At 33.8% G+C, this 23,020-nt stretch overlaps 1 protein-coding gene across 1 annotated transcript in view; it reads left to right on the top strand.

Moving 5' to 3' along the window:
- Window positions 1-23,020, top strand: part of CNTN3 (contactin 3) — a 126,401-nt gene that overhangs the window by 22,349 nt on the left and 81,032 nt on the right. The window contains exon 2 of the mRNA XM_070933563.1: window positions 13,844-13,939. Within this exon, the coding sequence (XP_070789664.1) occupies window positions 13,844-13,939 (96 nt within the window). The remainder of the gene's footprint in view (window positions 1-13,843; window positions 13,940-23,020) is intronic.

Here is a 23,020-nt window from a genome sequence, read left to right as displayed (position 1 = left end):
TCCAACTCGAAATATATTTCAGGAAATTGTTCCAATTTAATGCATTCATGCTTTTAATCCTCATAGATGGGTGACACAGATACCATGATCAATTCTATCAAGGCCACTGAGAAATCAAATAAGGGCAGGAAGATCTCACTACCCCATCCTGGCCTTCCCAGAGATAATCTATCAGTATGGTCAGTGCCTTTGCCATTGAAGGTTGAACTTGCACCTGAAACTGATCTAGACAGCATGTTTCCTCCATAGTCCTTTAAGTTGCAGCCCAACAACTTCCAAGCACATATTCAACACTGCCCTGGCCCAGGTCATTTTTCTTTCTTAAAGACTTTCCAGACCATTAAGGTACAATTCTGACCAAGTACACTGCTGCCTTCCTATTCCAACAAAATTATTAAGACCTAAACAGAACCATCTACTGGGAAAACTCCATGTATGTCAGGAGAGTTTTAAGGTGAATCAATTGAATAGGCATACTCTTTGTAGTTTTGAAATTGATTGAATATCTAAATAATAGTAAATAAAAAAATTAATTTCATCATGTTTAGAGAATGGAACATTGACTCTAATATTGTAGGCTATGCAATTGCCCATCAAAATCAAAGAGAAAACAGAAAGTCATATATGAAGGTGTTTCCATTTTAGTAGGCCAAAGTGGTTGGGAGAGATTTTTCCTTCCAAGTTATGTAATAAGCCTACATAATAGTTCTGTATCTTTCAGACATAAAATCCCATGCGAAAAACAAAAAAAGTTCCTAATATTAGGGAATTATTTTTGCTGATATTGGGTTATCACATAATAATGGCTAATTAATGAAGTTATTTAGAGACAAATGTATGTTATTTTGTATTTTGAATGTAGATTCTCCAAATTTTTTCTTGAAAAGGTTATTAATGACAAAGTGAAAATTTTGGAGAATAAGATAGAAGTTATAGACAGAGAATTGGAAACTAGAAATAAATAATCTGGCTGTCTTGAATTTGACTGAGATGCAATTTTATTTGAGATTTGGAACAATTCCAGATGATTCTTGTAGAAATATCAGATAAAAAGTTATTAAAGTCTTGGCAAACTTTTTGGACTCAGAAGAGGAAGATATAGAGGCAGAAATTGATGAAGTTTATGAAATAAATTTAAGATTTGTGAGAACAAGAAATGTTCTAAGTGGTGATTTGGACTGAGAAGAGGAAGATATAGAGGCAGAAATTGATGAAGTTTATGAAATAAATTCAAGATTTGTGAGAACAAGAAATGTTTTAAGTGGTGTTTTGGTGCACTTTGTCAGGAAGGGGTGATGTTTTGAAGCAGCTTTTTAATACAAGACTGAAGATTGATATTATAGATATAATTGTTCTTAAGGAAATTCCACCAGAATTTTACATAAGAGAAAAGAGTTATTTTTACAAAATACCCCATTTTGGTGGGAAAAACTGGAAGAAGTGATTTCAAGTATAGTTTCAATTTAATTCTGTCCAGAAGGTGAGAAAATTTCTGGAAATAATTCAAAGAATTGGCAATACACAAATGGAGACTGAATGGAAAGATATGGATATCGATTCAACAATTTTTTGGCTTGATTATGGATTACAAATGCTTAACATGGCATATAAATGGAGTTAGATTCATATTGATTCAGCATCAGTTTTCAGAAATAAGGTGAAATGACTTAACAAATGTATATAAATTATGATAACATTTGTATACCCTTAAGTATTTTTCTCAACCTATAGCTTTTGCTGTTATGCAATGCTCATTGAACTGAATGGATTTTTGATTAGATATGTATAGGAGAGTGTGATACCTGAGTTAGAATAATTGTACTCCTAAAAAAGAGAACATTAGAAATATGGTTTATTTGATTGTTTATGCAATGAAATGAACAGTGCATTGAGATTTTCATTAATAATATATGTTCCTCTTCTGCAGTGAAATTGCATGTAATAATTACTTTTAGTTCCTTTGGTTACTTCCATCAGAGCTAATTGAACCTGAAACATGTTTAAAAATAAAAATAAAAACTTAAGCAGTTATTTGTGGCATGTAAACACAAATTTTTGCCATTAAAACTAGTGTTTACATGAAATCAAAGAGATTTATCAATCAAACCAGTCACTGTAAAATGTAATAGGCTGTCCTTCAGTTCAAAATTATTCATCCATCCATCCCCAAACTACCCTTTCTGACATCTCCTGACCAGGATTAATTACTGCTTTACTTACATGTTTGCTGAATATTGGTGCTCTTCTTCATGCACCAATGAGGAGGTTAAAAGTTGTTCCCAGAGCTTGTGTTTGGGAAATGCTACCTTAAGATTGATGCCCAGTGCTGCTTCTCTCTTATTGTTTTTATCCCAGGCACTTTTTACACCTTAACCATAGAGAGAAATATTACCCTGGAATGGGGAAAATGTGTATTTGGAATCTGGACATTATTAATCCTTTGTTAATATATGGCTTTACCTAAAATTGATAGTGTATGTTTTTTTCTTGATTAGTGTGTGTGTGTGTGTGTGTGTGTGTGTGTGTGTGTGTGTGTGTGTGTATGTGTATGTGTGTGTGAGTGTATGTATGTATATGTATGTTGTGTATATATGTGTATATATTGGGTGGGTTCTACTTACCTTTACTATCGGTTCGCAATTTGCTCACACATGCGTGGGCTCTTCTGCGCATGCACAGAAGCATTCTGATGTCGTCGGGGTCGGTGGGCAGAGTCTCCCGCTGGTTTTATTACTGGTTCTATAGGATCGGTCCAAACCGGGGGCAACCCACCACTGGTATACACACACACACACACACACACACACACACACACACACACACTATTGGGGGTCAGGGATAAAAAGAGAAATGGATTATGATAATTGAAAAAGAAGTACTGTAGATAATTAAGAGGTATCTTTGTTTATGAGAAAATATTCTGACATTTCCTTACAAGCTATATTTATTTGGTTATCTGAAAATCTGTTTTGTAAAGAAGACACCCACCATATCAAAAGAAACCATCAATCATCGTCATCATCCTTTCTTTTTAGCTAAGAACTGAATTTAAAAATATTCTGGCACACTTTACTTTTTAGATATGCACTGTTCTATTGAAACAATAGCAGAACTTGCTTAGAAAACAAATCTTTGAATTAGTAAGCAATTTGTGGGCTTCTGTTTACAGCATGAAAGTGTATACTTTTATTAATTTAATTTACAAATTGCTTCATTTAAAGTGATTCAAGGCATGAATCACTAGCTACAGCTAGTGTCGTAAAGGCAACAAACTACAATAATAGCCGGTAAAAGAAATACAGAATTTAACGATGATTTGGAAAAATAATAATAATATAAGATTCCTGGACTGGGAACTCTACATTACTCAAGTCCCAAGAGCCTTCTGCATTTTTTAAGAGCCTGCAGAAGACTGAAAGAGAGGCACATCCCTTGCCATTGGGGTTCAGGCTGTTCCAAGAAAGGGAATGGCAAGATCAAGAGAATAAGAATGATATTCCTTTCAGCAAGGCATCTGTAATGCTAACCTAGGATAAACACAAAATCTTCAAGCGCTAATAGGAGGACTCCACACAGCATGATACCTTCATAGAAAATGGCCTCTGTCACATCTATCAGTAAGTTGGGACCTTCAGCTGTCCTTCATATTGTCCTTGGATTGGGCAGGCATAATCTATACAGAATAGATTGTTTTGAAGATCTCCAGCTCTGAACTTCATAGGCTTTGTAGGCAGTAACAGCACCTTAAATTGTATTCAGAAGTTCTATAGGCATGCTTTCTGCATGCTCATTAAGGAATTACATGGCAAATAATTGCAACAATGTACATCATAGCAAGGTTAGTATCTGAAAGTAGCAGAAAGGTGTAAAATTAACTTGTGTGTCCTGGATATTTATGCAACAGTTGTGGGATGAGGCTAGTGCAAATGTGTCGGTAATACAGGCACTAGAGAAGTACATGTTCTTTATTTCTCTGTGTCCAGAGTTATAGGGCCATTGTCTCTCCCAGTTGGAAATTTTCCTGTATTGGCCTTCACGGGGCAGCTGAAAGGAGCAAAAGACATGTGCCAGAGTAAAGGCCCTCCAATGGCTCAAATATGCTATAGAGAGACAGAATACCTGTTGGATTTATTGGCAATAAAGGAGCTAGATAGGTTGAATTGACACTCTGTGTCTTCTGCTTATTGAATGCTTTGGTCTGTTCTTATCTCATGCTGAGTAGAAGACCTTGACAGAAGCCCAAGGGTGAGATTTTAGTTCTTACAGCCTCTCCACATGGACTGAAAACCATCATTCAGGTTATTGGGGCAACACCAAGCGGAAAACAGATGGTAGTGAAGACAATGATTTATATTATTTATAGAACAATTTATTTGGCAAAATTGAAAATCACTGTATCACTTCAATGGGCGTTTGCATTTATGTTTGGTCCAAGAAATCCAAAGAATGCAATATTCATAGTTTTTTATTAGCCACAGTTACTCTTCATTGGGGTTGGGGGGAGGCAGAGGGATATATCTCTGTGTGTGTCCCCAAACTAAGCAATAAAAATAGAAATTCTGCAGGCTTTCCTTTTGTGAAGATCACTTCTTCAATAATACTTATTTATCATGTATTTTTTTCCTGACTTCATTATATCAGATCCCAGAATATTTTCTGTTTGTAGAATGAAAGTACAAGAAGTTTAACTTGTTTATCAGTGAAAAGAACTGTTTTCAAAGCAGCAGATTTCACTTGATTTTTAATTATGTCAGATGCATTGTTAATGTTAATGTACTTTAGTATTGTAAACTGTGATGTTCTTTCTTTATTGGTCTTTCTAGAACTCAATAGCAGTAGTTTATTTCTCTCTGGGTTTGTTATTCTCTTGATTTAAGCCCTCCGGTTATTACTACTTTTTAAATTTCACTGCCATACCATAAATTTGATTTTGTTCCTCCTTTTTTTGTTTTAATCCACTCTAGATATTTTTTCTGGTTTTTTTATTAGTTAATACAACAGCTATTACTATACTCCTTGGTTCGGGATACTGTTGAATTATTTTCTCATTATCTCTAATAGCTTTTTAAACTTTTCAGTCAATTTAAGTAAAATTTTACTTTAAATGCAAAATACTTCTAATCTAGATATCTTTGAAACCAATTGGAGTGTTGTTAAATCCATTTAGTTTAATTGCTGTTCATAATTACAATGGTGAACAAATATTTCTTTCTATGAAATCCTGTTCTTTTAGTGAATCACCAGGTTTATTGTGCTGATATTGCATTGTTATGTCCTTTTGTTATATATTTTATGCCTTTACTTAACTATATACAATTTTATATTCCTATCAATAAGCATAATATTTGCTTGCAGTGAATTGAAACATTGATAATTATTGATAATTATGTTTCTCTCATTTGAGGAAAGATATTCCAGGAAATTGTGGCTGTGCAATTGCAAGTACTTACTGTCTTAAACTATTTCATAGTCTTTCAAGAATTTGCTTTTGTGCTGTCAGTCCAAAAAAGTAATTGGAAACCTGTATTGTATGATCTGGATACATTTTTAAATAAGCATATATTCTCAGTGTTGGATATATACCTCTGGATACTAAGAAACTGTGGGAATTGATTTAAAACTTGGACAGTAGAGGTGTAAAATACAATGTTGAAATATAATGATAGCTAGGTTCCCAGTTTGACATGGCAAGTTATCAGGTTGAAATTAGACAATAAAAGAATTATGCCATATTTAATAAAACTTTCTCTAAAGCTTTTTACAGTTTTAAATTATAAATTATGACCATAGTAATATCAAGAGTAGATATTAACAACTTATCATTGAATAAGGAATTGGGCCTCAGATTCTCTGAGTCTGGATTTACAGCATTATCTTATATATTGCCCATTATATTATCAGGTGAGGAAAAATCTGAAAAAGCAGATGGACAATCTCTCAGCAAAAATAAAGCAACAATATGATTCCCTTGATCTGATTCTTGTATTTAAAATAGATTTTTATTAGAGTATAAATATTAAAAAAAAAATAACATACACACAACAAACATTTATACAACATATACACAAAAGAAATTTTGTTTCCTTCTTAAGCATTGTTTCAAAGTGACATTCTACTTGTTATATATTTCTTCACCTCTCCTTAGTCCCTTGATCTGATTCTTATGTCTCACAGATATTATCTTCGTTTGCCCTTGCTGTACCAGTAATATTTAGCTCTTGTAGAAATGGTATAAAGTATATAGCCTGTGTTGAATTAATATTTCCTGTTTTAATAGTATTTTGTTCTTTAGTTTTACTTTGTTCAGTGTTAATAGCCTCTTAAACATTGTATAAAGGAACTTGAAGCAAAGAGAGTTCAAAATTGGCAAGATTGCCGATGGTTTATTGCAGTGTAAGTCTGGTCCCTTTTGAACATGCAGATACCACTGAATGATACAATTACATCTATGGCTAGATTAAGAAATCATATTTGTAAGCAGTTTGACAGCCCTGGTCTAAGAGAGCATGCAATAAATACTAGGTGCATCATGCTTCCTGCAATAGGACAAGTAGTCAATAAGACAACTAGAGAATTTTTTTTCTTTTTAAAAGACCCACATCAAACAATAGGTTTTCCACTTTCATTAAATGTAGAATGGTTTCCTCTTTTACATACAAAACTTTTGTTCCCTTTTCTGTTCCTTTCTTTGAAATACTTCTAATCCTAATAAACTTTATATCTGAAACTTCTCAATTAAATGTTTAAAACACATCTGCTTTTTTAATGTTCATGTGTTCAAATGCATATGCATATGCATTTTGAACATTTTGTATTTGTTATCTTTTGTTATCTTTTCCCAGCCCATTAAATTATAGGCCTGAAGGAACATGTATTTATTTATTTATTTATTTATTTATTTATTTATTTATTTATTTATTTATTTATTTATTTATTTTATTTTATTTTATTTTATTTTATTTTATTATTTTATTTTATTTTATTATTTTATTTTATTTTATTTATTTTATTTTATTATTTTATTTTATTTTATTATTTTATTTTATTTTATTATTTTATTTTATTTTATTATTTTATTTTATTTTATTTTATTTTATTTTATTTTATTTTATTATTTTATTTTATTTTATTATTTTATTTTATTTTATTTTATTTTATTATTATTTTATTTTATTATTTTATTTTATTTTATTTTATTTTATTTTATTTTATTATTTTATTTTATTTTATTATTTTTTTATTTTATTTTATTTTACTTTATTTTATTATTTTATTTTATTTTATTTTATTTTATTTTATTTTATTTTATTTTATTTTATTTTATTTTATTATTTTATTTTATTTTATTTTATTTTATTTTATTTTATTTTATTTTATTTTATTTTATTTTATTTTATTTTATTTTATTATTTTATTTTATTTTATTTTATTTTATTTTATTTTATTTTATTTTATTTTATTTTATTTTATTTATTTTATTTTATTTTATTTTATTATTATTTTATTTTATTTTATTTTATTTTATTTTATTTTATTTTATTTTATTTTATTTTATTTTATTTTATTTTATTATTTTATTTTATTTTATTTTATTTTATTTATTTTATTTTATTTTATTTTATTTTATTTTATTTTATTATTTTATTTTTATACCACACTTCTCCCGAAGGACTCAGGGCGGTGAACAGCCATAATAAAAACAATGTACAAAATAGAATTTAAAAGCAGATTAAAATAATTAAATCATAGGCCCAATTTAAAACTCTCATTTTAAAACCAATTTTAAAACCCCATTAAAACCAAATTAAAATTATTTATCCCATCAGAGCGGCTTGCTGGAATAACAGGGTCTTCACTGCACGATGGAAGGCGCGGAGGTCGGGGATCCTTCGTATATCCGGGGGTAATTCATTCCAGAGGGCAGGGGCCCCCACAGAGAAGGCTCTCCCCCTGGGGGTCGCCAGTCTACATTGTTTGGCTGACGGCACCCTGAGGAGGCCCTCTCTGTGGGAGCGTACTGGTCGGTGGGAGGCAATCGGTGGCAGAATGTGGTCTTGTAGATAGCCAGGTCCTAAGCCATGGAGTGCTTTAAAGGTGGTAACCAACACCTTGAAGCGCACCCGGAAGACCACCGGGAGCCAGTGCAGCTCGCGCAAGAGGGGTGTTACATGGGAGCGACAGGTCACCCCCATTATTACTCGCGTAGCCGCATTCTGGACCAGTTGGAGCCTCTGGGTGCTCCTCAAGGGGAGCCCCATGTAGAGAGTGTTACAATAGTCCAGACGGGAAGTGATGAGGGTGTGAGTGACTGTGCATAAGGCATCCCGATCCAGAAAGGGGCGCAACTGGGAAATCAGCGAACCTGTATGGTTTTTATGTGTGTGTAGAATTTAGATTATAAGGAAATTTATTATAATAAGTATTATGGTAAACATCCCTACATGATGCACTGATACATTTGTAATAGTAGCAAGATTACAAGCTTTACCTTTTCTCTATAATGAGGAATAGGTTAAGAATGTTATTGTAAATAACACTGGCTTCACATTATTTACACAGAATGATTTTCAGGAACACTGCTGAGCCAGAGATCATTAGTATTGGATGGTGTTTGGTTTTAAGTTGTGTTCATCTAGCTTTAACAAAGATGGCTGTGCATATAGATCATTCTTCCTGTAGTCATCAAACCAATCTGATTTTAGTTGCTTCTGTTGTTAAATCCTTTGTAAACTAATGAGCACATCTGTATGGGCTTATCTACCCTGCCAGGTTACCTTGTTGTCAGTAGGGACCATTAGTCATTTTCCAATAGCAAGAATAGACAATTCATTCACTTCTTCACTCACCACAAAAAACACTGTCCAGGTGTGCTTTTCTGCTCTGCTTTCAAAATGCTACTTCTTGCTTCTGTAATCTCTTTCTGATTTTATCTATATATATAAAAGCGAAAACCACTCACACATTAATCATGAAATCTCCATAACTGTACAGCCTACAAACTTGAAATTTGCCACATATGTTCCTCTTGGCTTCTAGGTGCTCACTAAGAAAGGAATTTTTCGAAATTACCATCAGAGCATTAGTATTCCCTATATTATTATTAACACGCTCTGATGCTAAGGAGTTGTACGCCTCCTCCCCACCTGAAAAGAAATCTGTTCCAAATGCAAAACACAAGCAGAGGAGAGAAGTTTCACTTTCACTTTTCAGTTTTACTTTCACAGCAGTAAGCAGCTTTACTGTTGAGCTAAGCAACAGTCTCCTTCCTGTCTCCTTCTTGCTCACACAGCAAATACTGTTTGACTTTCCAAACACCCCTCAACTCTCACACACTGACAGGATGCTAACCAGATGAATACCAATGGATGCTGCAGGCTGAGACATTCTACTTCCCCTCCCCCTCTGTTCCAACTGCCAGTTGCATTATCTCTGATGCATACACTCTGATGCTACGGAGTTACACATTCTACATTAGGTTTCAGGCAGTAATTTTATCAAGCCCAAGCACATAGTTTTGTAACGAAGCACAGGCATACAGCTAGTTTATTTAATATGCAGCCTATCTCACTATTCAAAGTGACTGCAGGGTGTCTACTTTTTTCTCTTACTTCAGGTGACTGGAAAAATGATAAAACAAGCCACAATAGCGTAGGAAAATCCTCTTCAGACAAATGTTTAACCTGGATTAAAGGCTACTTGATTTACGCCACTGGATTTAAACCATACTTGATTTACTAATCTGTGCAAATAAGGAACTTAGAGAAAGAAAAGTAGTGTGTTAGGTTTTGAGCAAGCAACAGGCAAGGGTTGTAATTACTGTCTATTACACAACAACTGTTAAAAGTAACTCTAGACAACTTTAGAGACCAATAGGGCAGCAAGAAACGATTTTTAAATTTCACCCTGAGTGTACTAGGATATATATGTGTGTTTTGGTGATTTTATTTTGTATATATAACTTTAATTTATATGTTGTGTGTGTGTGTAAGATTCACAAACAGGAAAGAAAGTGATTTGAAAGTTGGAAGCAATACAAAAGCAGAGAATTATCCAGTGGGAAGATATGATAGCCTTTAGTCCAGGTTAAACGTTTGTCTGAAGCAGGTTTTCCTAATACATTGTGGTGTGAAGCCAGAATGAACACAAGATAGGAAAAGTTTAAGGGTGCAGCATGGATATAAATAGCTTCATGCCTTTGTCACTTTAATGACAGAGACACAACTAAAGCTTTGGAAGATAAATTTGCTGACCTCATTCACTGAATATGTAATTCATTGAATACAAGTACCGTATTATACAAATACTGTGGATAATAGTGTTAGATTGCTTCAGTTTGCCCTCAGCAATTTATCAAGCAATTGTAGTTGCTAGAAGCTGTTTCCAACTCTTTCAGTTACCATAAATTCTGCAACTGACATGAGGCCTACAAATGAAGTGAATTTCTTCTCACCTAGATTAGAATTGGGTCACTTCTTTAGGAAACACCTCATTGAAACAAGGGTAGCCATTCTTCATAGGCCTTATGAATAACAGTGATCAATGATTTTCAGAACAATTGCTGTAAATACTTCTCAGGAAAAAATAAAACAAAAATTGAATTGTTGCACAGGGATTCTGAAAAATGTTCAGGGAAATTTAGGTGTGTTTCAGTTGTATACATTTTTTAAAAATGTCAGTTTTGCAATTACATTAGCAAAATGTCATTTGTGTTATTATATTAAAGATTAAAATAACAGGAACAGTAAATTAGCACTACTTCTATTCAACAAACTGTCCTTTAAAATGGTGAGGTACTGAAATGGTAATTATTGCTGTTAAGTGGCTTGGGTAGACATCTGTTGTTGCTTTTTTTAGTATTAAAAATAAAATTACACTTTGGAAAATAACTATTTTTTTCTCCAAGCCATTTTCTTCATTATGCTTTGTTGTAAAGATCATTTACTTTAAAGTGTCCTTTGAGTAGCCCATTGAACATCTGTACCTGTAAAGTTATGTTTTAGAAAAATTATAAGCAAAAACACAGACTCTAAGCTCTTTTGCAACTTTCTGAACAAATCTTAAGGAGAAATAGGTCATATTCTTCAACTGTTTGTAATTAACTTGAAGACAGAATAGGGTGTATAATGTACATCTGGGAAGGTAGCACTGGCTTAATCATTATTTGAGAATGTCCAGTACAGTAGCCATCTAGACTTTACTGTATGAAAAGACACTGGATAGAAAATGAGCTATCTCGCCACCTTTTCTAATTTTGTCCCCAGCTTTCTAGATCACATTTGGATTCCAGATTTTACACCATTTACATTTTGCCCCATTTCCATTTCCATTTTTCTTTTTATTATAAAGAATGCTTATACATAATAGCGTAATTATTTAGACTTATATTCCACCCACATTACTTTACAACACTCTCCATCATTATTTGTAAATTGCCCCCAACAATCCTGGTCCTCGTTTTACCGACCTCAAAAAGATGGAGGGCTGATCCCCATCAGGATCGAACTCCAGGCTGTGGGCGGAGTTCACCTGCAATACTGCACTTAACCACCGCACCACCAAGGCTCCTCTCTAAGTATTTAGAAGGATAATTTCCAAATATTAAGGTTTTATTTTAAAAAAAGAATTATTGCATAGATCTCTACTGTGAAATTTCTGAAAATTTCTGACTAAATAGTTTTGAGTGCAGGACTATGTAATACGCATCTGTCCAGACTTATGATCCCATCAGCCAAGCCTTCCTAGCCAATTTTTGAAAGGCCATAGTTTCACCTTTATTTTAGTTGAATAATGGTAGATGTTGGGTCTGTTCTTCATGATTGCACTCTTCACAAGGAATAGTGCAGAACTGCTAAAATTAAGGGAAATGAACTGAAATACACATCAGTATTAAACTCAGAAATACATTTGTTTGCACTCCTTCAGGATGTGATGAAATGACTCTAAAATGGTCATAATGTATTTTCATTTTTAAAATAACACATAAGAACAAATTTTGTACTCCCCTTTAATAAAGGAATTTTTGGATTTCCAAACAAACAGTTGAGGATAACATATAATTTAAGACATTATAGGAAATGTTTTAGTATCACATGAAAGAAAAGAAGTAACTGGTTTCTTTTGTTTAGGTGTAACTTGACAACTAGATAATTAGATTAGAAATGGAGAGACTTCTATTCCTCTCTTGATATGAAGGCTACTGGGAGACTGTGAGCCGGTCATTTTCTTTCAGCCAACCTATCTTATAGAGTTGATGTTGTTGGGGAAAATAAGATGTGTGAGTATTATATGTACCACTATGAGATATATAAAATAAAGGTGGATTATAAATTAAATAAATAACATTTCTATCAGTTAAAGTTAGCCTTGATTAACAACTGCTTTTCAGCAACCATTTGAAGTTGCAATAGCTCTGAATGAGTGATATGATCTGGCTGTTGCACCACTCCTATAGTCATGTGATAATAATCTGGCCACTTGGACAACAGTTGATTTGGACTAGAAGGCTACAGAAGAAATATGCAGAAGCTTGTTTTTCAGTTTCCATATTAAAGTTAACTGCACGCCACAGATAGTGAAAGTCATTTCATATAATGGTAAAACAGGCACCAGCCATTTCCCAGCCAGTTAGCTGTGGATACTGAACCCTCTCCAAGCAGACAGATATGTTCTCTGTGGATTGAAAATATGTGTCACAGAGGGAGGTGGGGATCACACTTACAACTGTTTGAACTTAAAAATTACCTTAAATATTGTTACTTTGACATTCCTTCCTAATCAATATTACTGATCAGAGAACAGAGACACTTGTTGCTTTGCATTATACAGTATATCTAATTTGTTGCAAAAGACATCTGACACATTCAGCTTCCTTATTTTGAATTTGTGAATGACTTGGCATAAATACAAATGTGTATTCAAGTTTATAGAAAGCTGTTGGGTTAATCTTGGACCACATTTAGAGAATGCCAGTTTTGGTTCCCTTAGAAACTAATGAAAATTTACCAGTCTAACTGATGCATGCAACTCTTTCCACTTTCTAAGAAAATTTATTTGTTATGTATTAATTTTTATTATTTTTTCTTGTATTAGTTTTAATCCCATCCTATTTTTTTATAGCTACATTTTTTTAAATATATAATTATCATTTTTAAATGATTGCACACATAAATCATTTTTAAATTCTGCCAGATTTAAATCTAAATTGAATTGTAATTGACAATTATAAACAACTCTAGCATGCCTTTTGTTAAAGTCTTTTAAAGCGTCCTTTTTCTGGGAGTCATAGTAAATTCCCGGTGAGTTTTACATCTTGCAATTCTTTCTACTTCAGCAACAGAAGAAATCCTTCATCCTTCATTTATTCAAATGAATCCTGTCATTCTTTTGGATGTTTTAAGTCATTGACAAGCAGTTACAATTGTAATTTTCCTTGCTGCCTGACAGTAGTACAACTTTCAGATACTCTGTGAAAAGTAAAGTTCTCACAAATTATGGTCCCTTTGTTTTCCTTCTGCCAGAAAGGAAAAGAAAGGTAAAGAAAACACTTCGTTATGAGCTGAATAACATCAGTCAGATACTTGGGTTGGTACAGTTATTGTGGACAAGACAAGGTTGTAATGTTCATATTGAAAATACCGATTATGAGTAATAAAAGCTGGTTTGTATTCCAAATGAAGCAGATTTGCTAATAATATTTATTACAAAATTGGATTCTTGTAATGAATACTTTTATGGAAATTAATTTGAAAGTTAATGGAAATGAATCGATTAGGACAAATAGGTCTTTTTGTAGCTGTCTGCATATTAAAACTTCTGTCTCTTTTTTCTTTTTGGAAAAACATAGGTATTGAACACTTAAAGACAAAAATAAGAAGTACTGTATCTGTGCGGGAAGGACAAGGGGTTGTTCTCCTCTGTGGAGCACCGGTTCATTCTGGAGGTAAGGAAACAGGAATCTATTCCATTATTGGCCAAAATGATTGATGTGCAAATAGAGCAGCCTTTCCCTAGAAAATGTTATGAATCTCCAAAAGTCATATTTGAATCTATATTAGTGATTACATTATATAAATTGTGGTATTGTGCTATTTTGCTTATTTTTAAAAACTTTTAAATATAAATTTTAATAAACTGGCATGCTTATGGAAGGAAAGAAAGTATGGAAGAAAGGGAATGCTTTCAATAAAGGAGAATATTTGTAGCTCAGGGTTGAAATAAGGAGTCCTTGGTGGTCTCTGAGCTTGGTTGTTTTCTTGAAGACATTTCATTACCCAAACTAGGTAACATCATCAATGCTAGTCTTGATGACTAGTCTCCCAACACTGATATTACTTACCTGTGTTTTCCCGAAAATAAGACCCTGTCTTATATATATTTTGAACCCTGAAATAAGTGCTTGCACTTATTTTCGGGAATGTCTTATTATTTTGGGGCACGTGGAGCAAGACGGGGCTCCTCTTGCTATATTACCTGATTTCCAGCTCTGTCTCCCTAAATCTAACCAGAGGAAATGGCGGGGACCAGCTGTGCATACATTTAAATATTTTCGGGGGAGAGCTTATTTTAGTGCATGCGCTCAAAAGCCCGATTGGGCTTATTATCAGGGGATGTCTTATTTTAGTGGAAACAGAGTAGTTAGGGTAATGAAATGTCTGTAAGAAAATAACCAAGTTCTGAAAGCGCTAAGGACCTCTCAGGGAATGGTTTGAATAGAGATTGACTATTCTGATAAATGAGTGCAAGCTATTTCATGAAAGAAGTCCATGTAAGAAATCATAAGTAACATGTCCAATATTCCCCTAGTTCAGTGTAGCAGGAAACTAAAATCATAGAAACAAAGAGATCTAGTTAAATACACTACTGTCATTTCTACTGCATTTAAATTTATTTGTTTTAAACTTGGCACTAGATTCAGAACTATCAGGATTTTGTATTTTTATTACATAGATAATATTAATCTATTTTATAAACCTATTTCATACTGCTCAGAATTGAAAATTATTTTTTTCTGGCTACTAAAAGCTGTGTTCATATTATTGAATTGGGAATGCTTTCAACACCTGTAGGTATTGGCAGTAAAAATTCCATCTGTTCCTTAAAAAAAATATTTTTAAGGTCTTTAAGTTCATCTATAGAGGAAAAGGGAAAAGTGGTGAAGTGTTTGCTTTCAGAATAAGAGTATAGTGATATGTTAATCAGAATACAATCTTATGTAGGCCTACATAGAAACAAAGACATAGAATTTAATGCTAATCTTCCTAAACTTGATACCCTTTTCTCTTTGATAGAAATCAAAGATAAAGACCATGAAACCAAAAGATGTGTGAATGAGTATGTGTATGTGTAAATCAGTGTTGGGATTCAAGTAATTTAACAACCCGTTCTCTGCCCTAATGATTTCTTCCAACAACCAGTTTTCCAAACTGCTCAGAAAGTTAACAACCGGTTCTCCCGAAGCGGTGCGAACTGGCTGAATCCCACCACTGGTGTGCTTTTATACACAGTCTACTAGCGTGGATAGAAATATTATATAAATATAGTAAATAAAGTTTAATTGTAAAACCTCCAAGTTAAAATATGTGCTTTTTAATATCTTGGTTAGGAACATTCAACATATGAAGTAACAATAATAATAATAATACAATGTAATAATTTATTGTGGCATTGCCATAACAAGTTGAAAAGAAGGAAGTATAGATCATTACTGTATCAATATCAGGAAATAGTAGAACAGAAGACAAAATTTGGAGAATTTTCAAGATCTGAAAATCATGATTTTTCAAGACTGGAAAATTGAAATTGAAAGATTATGGCGTAAACTGATTATGGCGTAAACTGATACAGGAATTATCAGCACACCAGGTGCTGAACCAAAAATTCTTTAACAACACTTAAAAAATCTGTGTGTTGACAAAATTTTCATCTGTCAATTAATGTATATGTACTTGGAACCGCATGTATACTACACTAATACATTCCAATACCTTAGGTTCTGGGAAAAATTCAATGTATGTAAAGACCAACATCAACAAAAGAACTGACAGCTGTGATTTTACAAAGCAAAAATACTACCAATAATAATAGATGCCTTGAGTACAGTCATAAAACCTTTGGTGCACCACTTGAACACCACGGATAGTGACAAAAATTACCATCAGTCAATTATGAAACAGCTTTATTTGAAACAAGTTACATGTTGCAACAGTACCTTCAATACCATCAAACAACAGTTTCTGCTATAATATGTCCTTTGGAAAGACTCAATAGGTAAATAAAATCCAGTTTAGACATCTGGCAACTATGACAAACCATAATACTTTTGCACCACCTAACAACATCTGCCTATCCAGGTTCTTGGGAAGGACTCAATATGTAGATAAAAATGCCAAATCCAGTCTAAAAATCTGTCTGACTGTGTGACCAATAAAGGAATTTCAGTAACTATTCATCTATATTGGAGGCCATAATATTTATTCTGCGTAACAAGAAATACAATCAAAGCCAAACATTGTGAATTATTTATCACAGAATCAGGATCAAAATGTGTCTCTTGGTGCCAGAGTCTCTAAAATATAAATCTATGTGGGGAAAAAAATCTCATATAGTTTCTCTTGTTCATGTAGAAGTCAGTTTCTATAAAGTTGATCATATTCTAAATAAACTTGTAAAATTGAACACAATCTAAAAATTATTTGAATTAGTAATTTAATATATGAGGAAAGCTTATATATCCACAATTACTTAGATTGAATTATGTCTACATAGTTATGGACCCAAGCCAGTTTTACCTTCAGTGCACATTTCCTCACATATTATTAAATTCATTGTGACCTAATTAATTTCATACAGATATAGTTTATATTCTCCGTGTTGTGATAGCTCATGGTGACTTCTTGATTATGTTCATTACTAACACACTGATTTCAGCAGACCTCGTTCTGTGTTTTACTTTATACTGTGCATTGTATTAGGCAAATGTTGATAATAATTAAAAGAGCAAATTAAAACCTCATTTTCATTTGGAGCTTTCCATTTCATTTTAAAATGTTTCAGGTTATTTTGTTGACAGTTTTCTTTATTATATACAGCCTCCTATGCCTTACATACAGCTTTTTTATCAGATTAAAAAAAAGTTCCCTCTCATGAGGAATTAATGGACAGTTAAATGAAGGACTAAATATTTCTTTAGTTTATGTATGCATGTTTTTTCGTCTATACAGATTTGTATGTGCGTGCTTATATCTCTATATATTTTACCTATAAATAAGTTTATTGGATGAAGCTCTCTCAGTTTTGTAACCAAGCTGGCTGAATTAAAACTCAAGGGAAAAAGGAATAGAATTGGAGAAATAAACTCACAATGGGCTTCTAGACAAAAAGCTGCTGTTCTTACAGTTGGAGAACAATAGTAACTGTGACTAGACTTAAAAAGCGAGGGAGAAAGGGATACATACATACATACATACATACATACATACATACATACATACCAATGGTGAAATTCAGCTGGTTCTATCCGGTTCAAGCGAACCGGTAGTAGCAGCTGTGGGAGGCTCTGCCCACCCACTTGGACATCATCACGGCCCGTTTTTTACCCTCTGTGCATGCGTGGAAGGCTCTACGCATGTGCACATTTGTGAACTGGTAGCGAAGGTAAATGAATACCACCCTGATACATACATACATACATACATACATGACAAGTCTCAATACAGAAGATCAGACTTAAAAGGTAAGTTTCTCTCAATCCTTATACCAAACAACAAACTATATCTTGATATTTTAATGGGGTGGCACTGTATGCAATTTGGGAATCTTTCTGGATAATCATCTCTGATATAATCAGCAAGACTTTTGAACAATATCATCTTGTATGTTATTTGCCTCTGTATCTGGATTGTGTGGTCCTTCTCACAATTGCTGGTCACTTCGTGTCTGAAAGTATCTGAGTGATTTGCAATACTGAAAACCACTTGAAAGCCACAATTGCTCCAGAATATGGTAGCAGAATAGATATGGGAGGCTTCTTATTTGACCCACATGACAGATCTGCTCTGATTGCGTCATAAGCTTCTAAGTCAGGGATGTCAAACTCAGGGTGTCACGTGATGTATCATGACTTTTCCCTCTTCACTAAACCAGGGATGGGTGTGGCCAGTGTGTGATGCAACTGGTCTGCGGGCCACAAGTTTTGACACCCTTGTTCTAAGATGTTGATTGTCATATACAGTACAAAGCAATTCATGGCTTAATACTTGGCTCCCTTGCTCCTGTATCTGCTTGATAAGTAAGATGTAGATCAATTGGCATTGATCTTATGGGGCTTCAATTTTAAGGATCTTAAGAAAATTCTCAGTAAATATGCCTGCAGTCAGGAGCAGTGTTCCCCCAGATGTGTAAATATTTCCAACCTTGTTGAGCTTTTCTAAAAAAAATTGGATTTTCCAACAGGTCCCAGGCTAGAACATAACAAATTGTTCTCTTGTGATGACTGGTTAGAAATATATTTGTTTAGTTACCGTACTTTTTGGGGTATGTTCTATATATTGCAGCTTTCTGACTTGATATTGCTGGACTGCTGATCTAACTATAATATTTAGTACCAGAGGTTCTTGTAAGTAGGGAATATCTGGACTGCCAGTTGTCAGAAATGGTGTAGGGTCTCCTGCTTGGGCAGGGGGCTGGACAAGATCACCTACAAGATCCCTTCCAACTCTGTTAATCTGTAATCTTCTAAGATATCTTGGATGTTGACATATCTTCTGTATGGTATTTCAATATACTCCTCCCATCTTTCTTTCATCTATTAGATTACTATCTTTCCCGAAAAAGATTTTCCTTGAACAGCTGAGATAAGCATGTCCTCTAGAAAATGTGAGGACTTTCCTAGATCAACTCCACAGATGTGTGTATGTATATAGGCAAGACAACACTTCTGGCTTTCTGCTAGTTAAGTAAAATAACTCTCATGCAAGTGAGACAGTCCTCAAAGTAGCCATATTGACCCTTGCTGAGAATCAAAATAATGAAGATAGATCATAGAGGAAATCTATGTGTTTGCTAGGAGTTGAAAATGACTTGATGTACATAATCAATAAAAATCACATATTATTTGCACTACTTTAAATTCCTACTACATTATCACTTTAAAGTGGAGCAGGTAATGAGAACTCACAGTGAAAAATCTATTATTTCACAACTACTTCATAAGTAAGGAAAAATAATTTGAGACTTTTTTTAAAAAAAAAGACTGGGAGAAAACAAAAAACTAAGATTTCTCCGTAACCAGTAGCAGATGATGTCAAAACACGTTTTTCAAAATCTCAATACCTCGAACTATCCTGAATAAACAATTTTTACCTGTAAAATATAGTAAGATAGAAGGTTGTATGTACCTATAAACAGTGGTGGGATTAAAAAATTGGAGTTCTGTAGGCTTGGCTTGATGGGCATGGCTTGATGGGTGTGGCAGGGGAAGGATACTGTAAAATCTCCATTCTCACCCCACTCCAGGGGAAGGTTACTTCAAAATCCCCATTTCCTCCCAATCAGCTGGGACTCGGGAGGCAGAGAATAGATGGGGGCGGGACCAGTCAGAGGTGGTATTTACCGGTTCTCCGAACTACTCAAAATTTCCACTCCCGGTTCTCCAGAACTGGTCAGAACCTGCTGAATACCACCTCTGCCTATAAAGTATTACTGTGATATAAGACTAATTCACCATTCATTTAAAAGAAAGAAAACAAAATATTGATATGAAAAGCAAAAACAGAATGAACAGAATTTCCCTTCCAAATGTAATATGTAAAGAATGGCTTTTAATCTTTGGTGAGACAGTTTTTCAGAATTATTCCTCATAATGCTTTGTAGAATATACAGTTTTTCATCCCCCCCCAAAAAAAATCCAGAGCAATATTATCAAAAAATCAAACAGAGCTGCAACATCTTCACTGTAGTAGAAATTATTTCCTTAGAAGGCATCTTCTAGAATACACACTGTAAAATGTAAACCAAACGAAAACAACAAGGCTCAACTGTGAAATCTGACAGGGAGGTTTATAAGTGCTAGCCTAACTGTGGACAACTAAAATGCATGAGGGATTGGCAGGTTTTTACAGGTTATACCTACAGAGATTCTTTAACTGTCCATTTCGGGTTGCATTGCCAATTTTACATGATATCCTATGGGAAAAAATTAAAGGAAGTTTGAAGTTCAATCCATGAACTGGAGCCCTGAGGAATCCAATGATACATACAAAATAACCTATGAAATATTGCTCAAGATCAACAACAGATATTTTTTTTAAATGCAATAGAATAAAGTTTGCTCATAGTATGAAAAGTTTATCTAAGATTTACTCAACTGACAAAACATGTTTGTTTTTATTAAAACCTTGAGATCCATCAACTGGAACTAGGAACAAAAGGCATACACTTACAATTGAATAGTTATATTATTAGTAGCAGAAAAATGCTACATTCTTTAGTTTTAGTCATTTCAATAGGAGAATAATTGTGTGGGAGAAGTACTTTCACTGTAGCTGTGGTTGGAGGAAGGGGAAGATAAGGAATCATTGAAAACACATAGAGATTTACAAATAAATTCTGATTTATCTCTCATTGTTCCTATTCCTCAAACCTCAGACAATTGGCATTTTCAAATTCAGTTACAGCATTTGTTAAAGATATATTGTCCTTTAATAAAGATTGAAAATTATTTGTATCTTTTGTGAAGACAAAAAATTATTTTAACCATAAGTATATATTTATTACATAATAATTAAAATCCTTAACTAGTAACATGAAAAATCCTTAACTATTACATGAAAAAGTATTTCTACATATTACTTATTTATCAAATCAACTTAAACATCATTTCATTCAGAGAGTGACTTTTGTTAACGTATATAATAGGAATAAAAGTAAAAATAAAATAGGATAGAATCAACATGAAACAAACAAAATGTTAAAAAGTTATGATATTTATGTACTTACAAATCACATCTAAATTATATTAAAGGAACCAAAATATCTTTACAGGAGCTGATGAAATACGACAAGCAAAAGAAGAAGAATTAGTAGAAGTCCTAACCAAGTTCTGTCAGCAGCTAGAGAATGATACAATGACCAATAGATCGGAAAAGGTCAATCCACATGCAAAGTATCATAAAATATTTTTACTTTTCCATGTTATCAAAATTAGAAATCGAATTGGATCAAATAATAATTAAATCAAGTTAGAACCCTACAAGGAAAAGGCAATGCCATGTTAGAAAAATAACAATTTAGAAAAGGCTCAGGAATATGAAGCAATGATGCTGATGCATGCCAGATAATTGAGAAACTCAAAGAATACCAAAAAGAAGTCACTGTGTTTCATTGATTATAGAAAATCCTTTGATTATGTCAGTTGCACCAAACTGTGGAACATGCTCAGAAAAATGAGGTTCCCAGAATAGCTCATGTGCTCATGAGAAACATATATACTGTTCTGACCTAGGCTTCCTTAAGTAGCAAGAAGCAGAGTCTTAGTCCCAGTAAAACCTCTTTTATTTACACGACTGTGAATTACGTTCGTTCACAGTCAGCATGGCTTTGCAAACAGTCTTTCAGAGGCATATTACACACCTTATCTCGCTGGGAAAGCTGCCAGTTTCCAACCACAGACAAGGCAAAACTTGGCACAGAGTCTTTTAAAGTCATGAACAGAAGTTTCTACTTTGGCAATGACCGACTGAATGAATTGTTTCCTGCAAAAGCGCCCTCCCCGTTCGCTCTTTTGTTTCCTATGGGAGGGGCCAATCACCTCCAAGGTGTGGCTTTACTTCCGGGTCGACCCTGCTTTCTCAGTTGTTATTGTCTTCTGGCAGCTCTGTGCATGTGCACACTGGGAACAGGCTCCAACTCTTCTTCTGACTCACTGATGTCTAGCTTCCCCTCTGCCTCCGATGCAGAGCCCTCACCTGAGCTTTCCCCAGCCCCCAGGGCTGGGCCATGTTCCTCCCCAACCTCCTCACTGTCCAACTCTGCTGCCAGCTCTGCAGGCCACCGGTGGGCCACAACATATACATGGAAGGCATAATATGGACAGAAAACCATGAAATAGAATGGCTACAGGTTAGCAAAAGTGTCACAAGGCTATATATTCTTTCCTTATTTATGAGTCTATATACTAAATATATAATAGAAGCTGGGTTGGAAGAAGATGAGGATAAATGTGGGGGCAATAAGCTGACTTTGTATAAATATACAAAAGGTATGAAGGCTATTGCTTAACGCATTGTAAATCGCCCTGAGTCTCCGGAGAAGAGCAGCATATAAATCAAATTAAAATAAAATAAAATAAAATAAAATAAATATTTTTAAAATTAGAGAAGGAAACATCAGTAACCTGCATTATGCTGATGACACTACCCTGATAACTGAAAATGCAAAAGATCTGTAAAATCTAGTAATAATACTCAAGGAGCATAGTGAAAAAATGGCACTAAAATTACATATATTTACAAACATGTAAAAAAGACAGCTTTAGGATTTATAATGTAAATCTATACACTATAAAGTAGTGGACAGCTGGTGTGTTTTAGGATCAACCATCAATAAAAAGAACTTAGCAGTCAAGAAATAGTACCGTGTTTCCCCAAAAATAAGACCCTGGGCTTATTATCAGAGGATGTCTTATTTTGGGGAAAACAGTATAGTAGAATGATTGTTCTACTAGCAGGTCTACCTGCTGCATTTTGTACCAATCTCAGCTGCCAAATAATTTCCCAAGAGAGTCCTATGAAGTGCACTAGAGACAACTAGTCAAGTGATGATCAGGACACAAGATAGCATCATTAGCAAATCTGGTTGAGATAGGGTTTTACCAAGCATATCACAACATTCATGAAGGCCTTGGAAAATATATTCAGTTACTGTTATGTGACTATATCCCTGTGAAGATCAGAATCATACAAGCCATGGTATTCCTTGTAATTTTCCATGGAAATGAAAGTTGGACTTTAAAGAAGCAGGATAG

Source organism: Pituophis catenifer, unplaced genomic scaffold (genome assembly GCF_029215685.1).
Source record: "Pituophis catenifer annectens isolate HBS135680 unplaced genomic scaffold, rPitCat1.0.hap2 SCAF_2, whole genome shotgun sequence".
NCBI lineage: Eukaryota > Metazoa > Chordata > Lepidosauria > Squamata > Colubridae > Pituophis > Pituophis catenifer.
The sequence above is the reverse complement of the archived record's forward strand: the minus strand, read 5'-3'. Positions and strand labels throughout refer to the sequence as shown.